This window comes from Cinclus cinclus, chromosome 10 (genome assembly GCF_963662255.1).
Source record: "Cinclus cinclus chromosome 10, bCinCin1.1, whole genome shotgun sequence".
NCBI classification, from domain to species: Eukaryota; Metazoa; Chordata; class Aves; order Passeriformes; family Cinclidae; genus Cinclus; species Cinclus cinclus.
The window spans coordinates 24067040-24081823 of NC_085055.1; the positions used below are offsets into that span (position 1 = coordinate 24067040).

General features: G+C 48.2%; 1 protein-coding gene across 1 annotated transcript in view; it reads right to left on the reverse strand.

Annotated features, from left to right (window-relative positions):
- GPC1 (glypican 1) overlaps positions 1-14183 on the reverse strand; it is a 191467-nt gene extending 177284 nt beyond the window's left edge. The window contains exon 1 of the mRNA XM_062499198.1: positions 14027-14183. Coding sequence (XP_062355182.1) covers positions 14027-14183 — 157 coding nt within the window. The remainder of the gene's footprint in view (positions 1-14026) is intronic.
- Positions 14184-14784: the final 601 nt, after the last annotated feature.

A 14784-nucleotide genomic window follows, 5' to 3' on the forward strand; every position in this document is an offset into this window, starting at 1 on the left:
GCTTCCATCATTTGACAATATAAATGCTTACCCTAGTTATAAACAAGTTCAAGACTACTCCACAGAAAATTTAACTTTGGTTTTCCTAAAGCTAGAGAAAATTCTCTATCTTTATAAATGTTAAAAAAAGAAAATAATTTCCACTGCTCCCAGATGTGGGAGACTGGTTGCAGCTGAGGGTGCTCCATCAAGTGGGACCTGTGCAAATACTGCACTTGGAGCACCCCAGTTGTTGCCAGGCTGTCTGATCACTTTACACTTGTCAGGAAGCCTTTGGGTATCTCCTGCCCAGCCCTCTCATTCTACAGCTCCAGAGACGTCCTAAGCTCTGCGAAAACAGCAAAATACCAGGGTGTAGCTCCTGCTTGCACTCTGAACGGCTGCAATGGACCCAGGGCAGGACCAAGGGACCACAACACACAAGCACTTGGATCATTTCTAGATGATTCTGCTGCAGGACCACATCACCATCACTGTACATGTTCAACACACAGACACTTTGCTCACACTCTTCTCCAAGCACAGATTTCTTACTGCTCTGCGAAGCACCAAATTAAGTGCCTAATTAATAATGATTTGGTCCAGTGCCTTCTGAACTAAGGAAAAATGCCTTCAAAGCAACTGCATTTAAACATGGTCTGAGCAATGCTGTCTTGCCCCTCTCCTCTGCAGGAGGCACAAAGCCAGGGCAAGCCTTTTGGGAGAGCCTGCACCCTTGGGTGTTCCCACCCTGCCTGCCCCAGCCAGCAGGAACTGCTCCCTGGGCAGAGTTGTCCTCTCCTTGTGCCATCTGACAACCTCGGCCATGCTGAATCCAGAAGTCATCCAAACAAAACCTGCCATCCCTCAATCATCTGAGAAGCAGCAAACATGCTGAGTTAAGTGCAAGGTAAGCAGTATTTTTATTTGGTTAATTAGAATTGCTCATCAAATGAAAACAAAGGAGTGATTTACTGCAGAACTGGTACAGGTAGTTGTTGCATAAGTACATTCCTGCATATTTGGCTACATTAGGAGTATTTTTTAATTAACAGTTTCTCCTCGGCTAAAGCAAACCATAGAAAATAAAGAAAGTTTCACAGAAAGATACTGCCGAATCCCTCAACTGCCAGCTACTTTCTTTCTGCAGGGAGGATTTTAAATTAAAGGCAGATTGCCTTCATTAGGCAAGAAGCCTATGTAGAAGCCATGTAACTGCCAAAGCTGACAGAAACACAACTGTGATTTGCAGATTTGGCAAGTGCCATTTTCTCTTTCTGCAAATGTGGGTAATGTCATTTATATTAAAGGGCTTTTGTGGGGGACACTGCAAAAAAAACCCTCCTTCCCCAGGAGAGGAACAATTAGCAGAGCAGCAATTTAGTAATCTGGGGCTCTCAAGTTTTCTCTCCTTGTTAACTTTGCAAGAAAGTTCATTGCATTAAATCTGTGCTGAAAATGGTCGGACAGTATGAATGTTACAAACTATTTTCTCCTGATGACTGAGCAGAATACGGTAGCAAGCCCAAAATAAACATTTCAACAGTGATCTTTAACATACAGCCATAGTCAAGCTTTCCATGACATGTTGCCAAACCCTCAGAAGCCATTCAGCATGGATCTCACCAAAATCCTTATTTTCTTTACTTCATTTTAGCTGCAAAGGCTGATGATAGGAAAGTCACATTGCCACCGAGGGCAGCTGTGTTTGCAGGCTTCATGCTCTGCTCCAGAGACCCAGCCTTGGTGATAAGGGGAAAGTGTGGGTAGCATTTTTACTCTGATTGCTGCACGAATAGCTGTGAATAGCTGCAGAGCAGAGGGGGGATGCATGAAGGGACTCCACATGCCCTGCTCCCCTCCCCGGTGTATCAGTCTCCCCCAGATTCTGCTGTCCAGGCTCAGCAAGAAACCTTAAGATACTAACAGAGATGTTAAAACCCACACAAGTGTGCTTCAGTTTGTGTCAGATGTGACACAGAGGTCCCTGGTGTTGGGGCTGAACTGAGCTGCTGATGTGACAGCAAAGCCACAGGGGTGACCCTGACCCCCATGTGCTCCCTGGGGTTGGGAACAGACCCCTCAGCACCAGCACTGCCCTCCTGGGTGCTACTGGCACAACCTGCAGCCGTGGCCAGCGCTTGCTGCGTGGGGCTCACAGAGCCTCCCGCGATGAGAAAACAATGGAAATTACAAGACAGAGAAACAAGAGAAATGGGTAATGTCCCAAGGAACCCAGATGCTCAGAGGCATGGCACTAGAGACCACAGCACCCCTAAAAGAATGAAGGATTTATTCCCCCAGCTGTAGCCAAAATGGGAAGGTCTGAACACACTGCTAAACTCTGTAGGAAGTAGTCCAACACAGCATTACCACAGTCACAAATGTAAAGTCTGTCTGCAGTAATTAGGATTGTACTACATGTGATTTATTAGATGCTGTCTTATAATCAAGACTAAAATAGCTGCCTACATTGTAGTTACCAGTTTCTTAACTGTCTAAAAATAAAGTGACAAATGCAGTGCCAGACATGGAACCAACTGAAATAATGTTAACCTCCATGGAGCCTGCAAAGGTAACCACAGTGTGCCTGCTGGTAACCTTCAATCCAACCTGCAGTTAAACACCCAGTGACTCTGCAATTTTGGTTTGTATCTTCAAAAGAACCAGAGAAGCCAGCTCTGTCTCTGTAGCCCAACTCTGTTTCACCACACAGTGAGCAGACTTCATTATCCATTGAACTAAACACTAAGAAATGAGTTAACAATAATTAAACTGAAAGAGACACAGATTAAAGGAATTTATTATTCCCTGATCTGCAAAGCAAATTGTTTAGATACCTGCAATCAATGAGTAATGATGAAACAGAGTAAAACCCCACCAAACCAAAGAGCCAACAACAGGCTCATAAAAATCTGTTCAGTAAGGCCCATGTACCTTCGTTAGCTGAACAGCACAGCATTTTAATCAACAAAACCCCCCTCTCTATGCATCATGAGATCAGAGGCAGAATGTGGCCCAAAATTATGCTGTTGCTGTTTATTATTCATGTATCACAGGACTGATGAAGATTAATGGTCCCATTGTGCTAAGTACTGTATAGTGAAATTCAGAGAAATAGTGAGAATCAGTACTCCAAGACGTTATAAATCAAAGACAAATTAAAAAAACAAGGTATTGTAATTTAAAGACAGTAGTGAACAGATGGGGATTGGAGATTCAGACAGATAAAGCAACTTGCCCAAGGTCATGCCAGACACATGTGTCAGGGCAGAAAATTTAACTGATCTCTGGAGTACCAGCACAGGTTTTTATTTATGTAGAAGAATGCTGTTGCTTCTCTTTGATTTCACTAGATGTCATATTTCATAAGCTAATAAGTTCAAAAATTGCTAATGTTACATGGCAGTACTGGAAGGATTTTCTTTCATCCGTCCCTCCTCAGAAGACCATCATTTACAAGAGTCTTCTACCTACACCTGATCTGGCACAATTACAGCATTTGCACAGAATCACAGAAAAATCAAAGCCTACACATCTTCTGCAGCCATTTAGTCAAACCCCTCATTCAAAGTAGAACAAACTAGAGCAGGTGCTCCAAGCCTGGTCCACTCAAATTCTGAATACCTTCAAGGAGGGAGATGAAAATCACACCATCTCCCTGGACTCCTGTGCCTGTGTTCAATCACTCAGGTTGAAAAACTCTTTCCATGTATGAAATGATAATTTCCCCAGTTCCAACTCATGTCCACCCCCTCCTGTCCTGTTGCCATGCACAAAGTCCAGTTCTGTCTCCTCTGCTCCCACACACTGAGTGGTTGCAAGCAGCAACGGGATCCCCTCTAGCCCTCTTTCTTCTGGACTTCACTTGCTGAACAAGCCCATCATTCAGAGCTGCCCCTTTGGCACACCCCAGCCCCTACCAGCACCTCAGTGGCTGTGCCAGAGCAGCTCCACTGCAGCCATACCTTTCCTGGACAGGCACCCTGAAATGGAGCGTCGTGCTCCAGATGCAGCCCCAAAGCCACCAATACACAAGACTGTAAGGCACTTCACACCATTTTTTAATAAAGGATGCAAATGCCCAATTTTCTTCTATCAGTTATTGTATTTTATGCATTCTACACTACACAAACTGCAGACTCCAGTTTACAGAATAACACAAGAACATGGTTTTTTTGCACACCACTTGTGGACGTTTGCAGTTCCAGGGGTCTTATCACGTGCAGCCACGCCAGGCTCCAAGACCAACCACTGCTCCCATAAAGAAGCCTGGAAAGGGACACTTCACAAGTCTTTTTCTGTAGCTGGCAAAAAGGATATCCAGGTCAGCCTGAGTGATGCAAAGGGCTCAAAATATATCAGTGGCAGCAGGATAACACACGATACCGTGCTGCTGGACACACATACATCAGCAGACACGTTTAGGAATTTCAGTCCTAAAACCTGTCACACAGCGTTTTGCTAACAATATAAAATATTTAATTCACAACTGTGACAGAAGATCTCTTCAATGCAACAAAAACAGTAGCAGCAGTGTTACTAATTAAACCAAAACTCAAGCTCCCAGACAGCTGATCTAGGATAGTGGGAGAAGTGATACTGCATTTCAACACAGTTGCTTTCTCTCCTGGTTTACAAGTAAAATGTGCTGCCTGTCAAAAGGTGTTCACTCTCTGTTTATTTTAAGAATAAAGTCACATCTTAGGCTTTACTGATTTATATTTGTTGGCACCTGTGAAGATTTGCTAATAAAAATTTCATTTTAATTAGTTCTGCAGAAGTGCTATCAACATTTGGTTTAGGTTTTTCCTGAATATACTGCCCTAAGGAGCAGCACAATCAGTCCACTCAGCCATCCTGATACGAAAGGCTTGGCACAGACACATTTGGGGCTTTAGTGATCCCACAACTGAACAGTGCAGGACATGTGGATATGGCCAAACAAGCTGTCCCTCGTGCTGCTGTACAGATGGGACAAACCAGCTGGGTGTCAGAGGCAAGCTCTGGATGCCAATGGCACTTTTATACCAACCGTGGAAGCAGAGCAATGGAGTCCCAGCTTTGGGATGAGCCATTCCTCCATTTATGGATACATTCAAAGCCACACCAAGCAGAGGCATGTGCTACATCAAAACACAGGGATCACATCGTGCCCCAAAGAGGACTTTGCCTACATGAGAGGTGTGTTTGTGGGCACGGGGAACACGGCCAAGCAACACTCACCCCTCACAAGCTCAGCATGTGGCCACCACGCACCTGCAAAAGTTTGTGTTTTGGGCACAGAACAGACCTGCTACAAATCACGGAACTGCTTAGGTTGGAAAGGACCTCTAAGATCACTGAGCCCAGGCATTAACAACCCAGCACTGCCAAGCCCACCACTTGCAAAAGGCAAACTGCAATGCTTCTCTGACCTCCCCAGGCTCTTCCCAAGGTCTTCTCCACACCAGTCCCCCAACACACAACAGCTGGGGCACTGCTGCAACCCACTGCCATCGATGGATGGGGCACAGACCGAGGGAGCCTGCAGCTGAGTCTGAGGGATTTCTACCCCCAGGTTCCCACTATTGTGCAGCCCTTCCTCAAATTCACAGCAGATGAGTCCCTTAGCTACGCTTTGGCCTTGAGAACCTCTTGAACAAAAATACCAGCCTCCTCCTCCTCCCTCATCATGGAAGCCTCCCTGAGACCTCCCGCAAATGCAAGGGGAGAGAGAGAGAGGGGGGTTCTTTGGTATTCTGTCACAAAGCCAAACAGATGTTCGTAAAAATCTAAACTGGTTCTACAACTGTTTTAAACCCGCACAGCTGCACACAGCGAGCAACTGCGCTGGGGGAGAAGACCACTGCTCTCACATCTAGGGACTGGAGTTTAACAAACCAAACTTCCCGTGAGTTACTCGAGCGCTCTCATTCCAATTTAGCGTTTATGGCAGAGGAAACTGCTGAAACAAGAAAAGTGGAGCAGCTTTTCCAGCTCCATGGTGAAAATTTGCATGCAGATGGGGACTAGGACTAGTCCTCCCTTGTGCCAGACCCAGACGGTAATTACAGCACCCGGTTTGCACCACGCAGCTTATCTGGGGAGGAACAGACGACACTCTGGGACAGCAGCCCTCACACAAAAGTCTGCTGTGCCTGGCACTCGCTTCAGGATCAATTATACCATGAAATCACTGCAAACTTCAATGCAGCAACGTGAACCACGAGCAGAAGAGACTGAAGTAGCCTCTTTGTATCTGTATTTTTAAAAATGTAAAATTAATGCTAATTTCTGGCAGTGCTTCTATTACATTTTTATTTATGAACGAAAATTACAACTATGGATTTCTAAAATACTCATCTTTTAGAAACATGCCCATCCGACTGAATTATACAGGATAGTTTTACAATCCTATAAAATACTAATTTTTTGCAAGCCAAAACTATTTGTCATGGAGTATCTGCATTTTAGCAATATAAAAGATTGACTGTCTACATAAGTACTACCATGTTCCTCCCCAAAACCACAGCAAAACTTCTCTTGTTGTTTTCTTCTCTTTTTTTATACTTCAGAAGAATGCGTGGCAATTGAAAAACTGGTTTTACTCATGTTGCTAGCACAGGAGTCTGTAACAGCTGGGTAATTCTGTATTTCTGATTCACACTGCACTACATTGAAAGGCACATAAAATCAAATTAGTTTTATAATTTCTATATAGGCAACACAGTTGTGATGAGTGTAGTTTTTTAAAACTCAGAAGCAAGAGCACTGCAAAAAACTGTCACAGCGCTCTGCTTATTCGGACTTTAAGAAAGTAAAGTTTTCCTCCATATCTGAAGAATTCTGAGTAAAACAGGAGCACATTACTGGGTAGAAGTGACTGACCAAGCTCACAGCCCTGTCACGTTCAGACAAGCATTTTAAGTGTCTGCAGTCTAAAGCTTCATTATTTTTTGCAGAACAATCTGGCAACGGAGGTAACCCGATTCCCTGGGAATCAAATGTTACTTAAAGACATGTTTTATCCGTGACAGGTGAAACCTACTCTGAGCAGCGAAGTGTCAGGGTATACAGACATCAGAGGAGAGGGTGGGCTGTCCTTCAGGGCTAACAGAGAATGAAGGAAATTTTCTGCTCTCACCGAGTTTTGAATTTTATTTGTTTTTGGTAACTTTGAGGGGAAATATTCTAATGCAATGGCAGCTACAGCAGTGTTGCAGAAACAAACTGCAAAACACAGTGGAATAACCCTTCCAGCAACTGCTGTGAGGGTTCCTGCAAGCTTTAGGATCTGCCTTCCCTGGGTCTCTCCCCATCACAATGGGGCAGTTACCCTTACAGTCATCAGTATGACACAGGCAGCAAAACAAGTGTCACTTTTTCCCTGATAAATTTAAAGATGAAGAGATTGTTACGGACTTGCTCCAGGCCACCACTCCCACAAGCCATCCACTTGACCTCTCCTTTCTTCTCACACCTGTGCCTGGGAGTCAGTATTTGGAAGAAAATTGGAAAAAAAAGGCCCAACACTGGCCTAACTACTGGCCTAATCTACAGAGGTAGAACGGAGTGATTTAGGATTTTCAGAAAGATTCCATCTGTGCAGCAAGCTCAGAAGGCGAGATGAAAGCTGAGGAGAGCACTTGATGGTGATTTTCCTGCCACCCAACCAGAAGCAGCATGTCCAGCCCCTTTGTCTGAATTAACACTCAACTGAGCAGAAGCTCCTGCAGAGGAAACGTCAAGAAGGTGACTCTAGGTTTGCCCCATGCCCTCTGCAGGTCAGGACATTGCAGGGACATGGGAGGCCCTCTGCCTACAGGCAGGGCAGGCAGAGCCCAGCCCTCCCCTCGTGGATCTGGACATGCAGGACAGGATAGGACACCTTGCTGAAGGCAACTCTCTGCAGGGGCTTCTGCTACGGCTTCCCCGAGCAGGAGCAACATGAGCACTCACCACCCTGGGGGAAAGCAGCACTCCTGTCTGGAGGCAGCACCTGCCCTCTCACAGAAGTTAGGCAGAGCCAGCTGAGCCAGCTGTGTGCCAGAGCAGCCTGCTGTTTTGACAGTATTCCCTCCCTGGGGCTACCTGCCTGCTTGCTACATGTACACAGAAGCATCCCATGGGGCAAAGAAAGAAACCCAATATACAGAAACATGTAGCATTCAGCAGGGACCTGAGCAGCAAACAGAAATTAAAGCTGTTTTCCCCAAGGAAGCCTGTGGATTTCCACAGAATTGAGATGTCTATTTCCCTGGTCTTCCCTTGAAATTCTCAGTTGAATGCTAGAAGCAAATACAAAATTTCTCCTTGTGCCAGTGACACTTGTCAGTCACCCCCCCCCCCCCCAGCTACCCTGCTCCTCACATCCAGAGCCCCACAAGACAAGCAGGAGGAACACACAAGACCAGAACTGCAGCCCTGGCCCCAGCCACACAGTGCTGAGACTACTGCAGACAGTGGGGTCAGGATACTGCTCAGACCAACAGCTCTCTGAGCTGGAGCCATCCTTTTATCCTGCCTTCCCCTGCCATACTGTGCCTAATGCAATTTGATGCCGCAATAAAAATAGATGATCCTCAACCCCCTCCCCAGCCCAGTGGGCACTGGTGGGTCAGGCAGAGAGTCTGTGCTCAGCTGCTGCTCATGGGCAGGTGCTCCAGGGCCTCTGTTTCTTTGTTTTTAGTTATCGCCGTTGTGACCAACAGGGAAAAACCTCTGGCTTTAAATACACATTTTTGATAATGAAGTTACCAGCTCCTGCCTTCGGCTAAGTCAAAGCACACTTAATTATTGAAATCACCCAGAGGAATGTATCTATCTGGTCCCCTCCACGTGAGACAATTGTACTGAAAGCAACAGAACATTAAACCAACTCTTTTACAATCGCTGCCAAAACCACACATCTCCTATCAAGCCCATCCAGAGAACCCAGACAATGACTGACAGGTGTTCTTAAATAAAACAGGGCACTTGCAGGGCAGGAACAGGAAAAGGAGAGATGAGGTGAGCTCTGCAGTTTCACACAGTGGTGCTGGTGGGTGTCTCCAGCTATACATCCATGCAAATTCTCGGGAAAAAGAAATAGCAGGCTTTTGCTTCACCAACAAAAGAAGCCGTTGAAATAAGGGGTTTTTTTTCAGACACAGCCGATAAGGATAATTACGTGGTGGAGAGCTTAGTCATCCATCTCACAGCGACAGAAAAGCAGATTCTCTTAAAAATAACGCCAGCTCCACAGGGCTCTCCGGATGGCGGCAGGAAGGTCCCCGGGCCGGGAATGCCGCTAGAGGGCAGCGCTTTGTCCATGGATCCCGAGCAGGAGCGCTCCTTGTCCACGGATCCCGAGCAGGAGCGCTCCTTGTCCACGGATCCCGAGCAGGAGCGCTCCGGGCGCAGCGCCGCGCTCGTTCCGCACACCGCTCACCGCCTCCCCTGACACCCCCACCAAAGCACCTGCCAGGTGGAGGAAAAGGCACAGTCCCCTGCGTTTTGCCTCGTCACAAATAGCACTCTCAACCCAGCAGGCTACAAAGGTCATTCCGATCTGCCCGAATTCAATTCATTAACGGGATGCTGTTGCAGCTGGGAGTCCTCCGCGGAGCTGATCTTGAGAAATCCCTCCTGCCCTGAGGAAATACAACTCAAATGGAATTATCACCTCAAAAAGTGCTGGATCAGAGTGCCCCTTTTAGTCACAGTCAGATCTTTCCTCGGGAATGGAGGAGCCCCAGATTTTTTGTTTCTAACCGCAGATGTAGGCTTGTCCCACTTTGGAAGTGCCAGCAGCAGAAATACCCTCCAAGATGGGATTCCATTACCCCTTTCCAAGAGCCTGATCAAGTCCCAGCTGGTTGCCAGACCTGTTCTCTACTTAGATAACATTCTCTAAAGGGCTCCAACACTTGCACTTGACAATGTTTTCATCATAAAATCTAACTATACAGCCTAAAAGGACTAAAAAGTTTTAAAAATTCTTCTGATTCCTTTCAGCTGAGGAGCCAAGGAAGGATCTGTGTGAGATGTGTGACTGGACGGACAGCCTGGCAAAGTCCAGCTGGCTTTTTTCTGTACCATCCCCTTCTTTGGCTGCCCAGCACCCACTGTCCATGTCAACAAGATCAACCTAACAGCAACCCACAACTAGGAAGGATTAGTCTCAGGAATAAACAACCCAAAGCAGAAGTCCAAACCAAACAGAAAACAAGGGCCAAGTACATTCACATCAAATCCTCAGGTCTTCTCCAGTCCATGAGAGAACTACTTCTGCTTGAGCCACTGGGGAACAGTCACACATCCAACATCAGTAACACCAAGACACTCCTGTAAGTAAGAGAAAGCTGGATATCCCCCCCATAGGGTCATATTTTGTGGTGTAGGCTCACTCTCTTCTATCCCAAGCCACGCTGTGAGCTTAAGACAACCATCCCTAACCCAGGCACTAAGAAGCACCCTTCAGTCACCAGAGCAGGGGACCTGCAGCGGGGTGATGGAGTCCGGGCAGCAAGGTGAGACAGTAGAAACAGTTGTTGCCTCCAGAAGACTCAAGAGGAAACAGAAGAACTGGAATTTCTCAAACTGGTTTCCCATATTTTGTGGCAATCAGAGAAAGGGGGTGTGGGTCATCCCAAAGGAGAGTGGGAACAGTCTCCAACACGCAGGAAAGCTGTGATCAAGTTAGTAGTACATCTCATGGGAGCAATTGGTGTAACTTTCCCAAACTCAAGGAGTAGGGGACTTTTCCCCCAGCATTAGAAACTTTCCTGTAGGCAGATCTTCACCTGAGACTCTGGGTGCATGGCTATCTGTCAGGAGTGCTAACACGAGCAGACACTGCTTTCATGTTTGGGAATTTTGCCATTGACTTCAAAGTACTGAGATATAACACCTTGTGTATTCCCTAAACACGCTTAATAACAGCACCTGACACATTTAAAGTGCTTAGACATGTTAAAGGCATTGTACAACATTAGCAAAAAACCAGGAAACCCTGTCTAGGTGGTTCATGAGAAATCTGGTAAGCCAAGAGTCTATCCCTGCATCAGATGCTTATCTATTAGCCAGCTAATAACTGTGACTGCTTCTCCAACTGATCTGTACAGCCACAAGCAGGGACTACCTTCTGGTGAGCTGTGGAGACACTAGATTATTCATGATCCTCTTCAATCATAACTAAGAATTCAGATTAGAAGGTGTAAAGCATGCCATAAGCGCTCTAAACCCAACACAAACACAGCCAATCTCAGTCTGAGTCAGAGCCTGCATGCTGGGAGCTCACTGAACTGCTTCTGCAGGGCAGCTCTGGGGGTGCAGGCTCCCAGGGCTGGGCTGCTGTGACACCAACACACACCAAGCAGTGCCTGGAGCCAGGTCAAGGCAGACAGGAGCACGGCAGAACCACTTTGGGGACAAGGCCATAGGGGTAAGAAATTAATGTTACCTTTTGCTTCAGGGCAAGCAACAGAGAGAAGGAACAGCAAAGTCTCCTTGGAGAGGGACAAAGGGAAGAGATTTTGTCTCCAAACAGCTCAGAAATAAAATAAAAACATGGTTCATGGAGTAGCTCTTAAAACAGGGAGAAGGCCACCATCAGGAAACCTCAGCACAGGTCCAGCTGGAGACAACATTGAACCCACTTTATCAACATCTCTTAACTTAGCCATAAGTTGCCCAGTCACAGAATCACCAAAGTTGGAAGAGTAACATCATTATCATTCAATATCATTTCATCCAGTCATTAACCTAGCACCACCATAACAACCCTTTATCCACAACTCCAAGTGACTCCACCACCTACCTCATCCTAATGCATGGCTACTCTTTCAGTGAACATTTTTTTCTAGTACCTAATCTGAACTTGCCCTGGCACAAGCTAAGACATTTCCTCTCCTTTCACTAGAGATGTGGCTGCAGACACTTGCCCCTCCTCAGCTGTGTGCCCGTGGATGCATTCACAGGTGGCAGTGGTGTAACCTCACAAGGCTCCATGCAGGTGACAACCCCCACGGTCAGCAAGCTGAACTGCTGCCACTGAAACCAGCCTGAAGCAAGGGGAAAATGTGGAATTATGAACTGCATGATACTTGGTACATGTGGGGATACTGCAAGGAGGGTCCTGAGACTCCTCTTCTTGGAAACAGCAAATTTGGCACCAACCTTTGCACTAACCTGCACAGCTGCTAAAAAGCATCGAGGATACACAACATTGTGCTTTATCAGGATGTTTCTAAGGTTATGTCTATGCTCACTGATGTTTTAACTGCACTGAGGAAGTAATACAGTGACATAAAAATGTGTTCCTGAACACGCATCAGTCAGGAGGTAACTACCAATGAAAATCATCAAGTCTGGTAGCTGTTTTAAACACCGGGCTAATGGTAGCATTAGCAGGTTTATGACTGGGACCTTCTTCCTCCAAGCACTTCTTCGCCTTACTTTCCATGTGGTATTCCTCAAGTTTTCATGGCATTTATCTACAGAGTTCCCCTGTCTACAGTAACAGCTGGAGATGTCCGGTTTGATACCACAATTTTAGCTACCGTGGCTTGAGACCGCCAGCCTGTATGTTTGCACCGACACACGGCAGGAAACAAAACTCCTGGATCCTGGAAATCTGTGTCCTGACACTTCTGGAACCTCAACAATTTGCAGGTACAAGATGTTTTACTGTCTGCTAACCTGCAATATATGATACTTGTAACCACAGCTGCTGTGAGCCCCGGTGACTGGACCGTGGTACTGCCCCTGTGCACAATGCTGCAGCCATCTCCACCAGTGTTTGTAAACATTCCACCTTCCAAGAACTTCCCACTTGAAACACCACAGCTAATGTATTCACATCTGCAATAATTAGATGCGAATTTATAAAAAGCCACTTTCTTGCTCAGCTGAAGTATTATTCTATTAATAGTGATGTTCAAATGGTTCTGAAACTCCCCACTGTTTAACTTTGAGGACTGATCATTTTACTTTGGAAATTTACTCTCAGTTGTAACTTGACAAAGAAGGTAACTAACTTATTCACTTTTGAGGCATGTATATGGTTCAGCCTTCTCCATTCATAGGTCAGACAACAAATTGGTTTCTCTGAAAAATTACCTGATGAAATATTCAACATAAGGCATTGTGTAGCTTAGATGTGCATTACAAACTGCAGTTTTCTTGGGGTGTCCCTGTAGGTTGGCTCTGGCACATACGCCTGCATATGTTATGCTTTGTCTGAAGGAGGAAGCTCCCACAAGTCAGGAGAAGGCTCTTAGATACAGGTCACAAGTTGGCGTATCAAAACTTTGATGAGAATTTATAAAAACCCTACAATGCATCAGCATATTTTCCCCAAGCCTTCAGAGGAAAAAAAACAAAACCAAAACCGAACCCAAGACAAACCAGACACTGAATATTCTTTGCTATTTCAATTGTTTCCAAAGAGGAAGAAATCAACTAAGATTTATCCAAAGCTAGAATGAAGGCAAGAGGACACACTCCAACGTAGGTCGCACAGGTTTCCTCTGCACTTCACGTTTGGCACGGTCATTTCATTTTTAGTAAGCAGCAAATACGCACGTTTGCTTCCCATGCAGAAGATTTAAACAAATCAATTCATCTCTCACAACCTTGTGGCATTTTTCCAGCTCCGAGACCAAAACCCCTTACACTCTGATTATTCTGATTTCTGAATCAAAACCCTGGAACCTGTTTCAGTTGTACTCAGAACAGAAGCACCGAGACAATGAGAAGAAAGAACCAGCACTGAACACTTGGTGCGACCACCCCCCCCCCCCCCCCCCACAGTTCCGCTCGCATCGCCGCTGCCGGGGAGAGACCCTTTCCAGCCCGGGCAGCGCTGCCAGCGGCGCTGAGAGGGGCGAGGGGAGGCCGGCTCTCGGGAAAACCTCTCGGGTCCGACTTCTCGCCGCCCACGACCCGAGACAAACTCCAGCGTGGGGCGGCGAGCGCTCCCCCGCCCGCGGCTCCCGAGCCGTGCCCGGGCATCCCCCGGCTGGCAGCGGCCCCGGGGCTGCCCCGAGCGGGGCACGGCGCCCTCGGCCCCCGCGGGACTCACCGGAGATCTCGGCCTGGGGCACGCCGCTGAGGCTGAAGCCCTTGGCTCCATACAGCTGCCGGACCTCGGCGCAGCTCCTCGCCTTGCTGCCGCTGTCACCGCGAGCCGGGGCGGAGGCGACACACAGCAGCCAAAATCCCCACGGGAAGACACGCATCCTTCTCCGCTGGCCCCGCCACCTGCGGTGCGAAGGGCAAAGCCAAGGTCCCTCAGCGCGGGGTGCGGCCCCCTCCGCGGGCAGCCCCGGCGGGACGGGCGGGCGAGGGCGGCGGGCGGGCGAGCCCCGGCTGCCCGCGGCGTGCGGGAAAGGCGCCGCGGAGTTCAGCCCCGGACGCCGCCGCGGCTCGGCCGAGGGGGGGGGGGGGGCAGAGATCCAAGTTCGACCGCGCCGCTTCAAAGCCCCGGAGCGTGAGCGCGCTGAGGGCTTTTGTTCTTAGCGCGGCCGCATCCCCGGGCAGTCCCGCCGCGATGCTGCCGGCTGCGGCGCCGCCGGGCCGGGCGGAGCGCGGCGGGGCGGGGCGCGGGGCGGGCCGAGGGGCTGCTCCCGCGGCGGGGCCGTGCCGTGCCGTGCCGTGCCGTGCCGTGCCGTGCCGGCACCGCTCCACCTGCGCGCCGAGCGGTGGCGGGGCGGCTCCGGGCGGGCAGGGCTTTCCCCGCCGGACGTGGCATCACGCGGCCCGCGCCAATCCCGCGCGGAGCGCGGCCCCCGCCCCGCCCCGCGCCCCCGCCGCGGGCGCTGCGCAGCGCCCGGAGCCGCC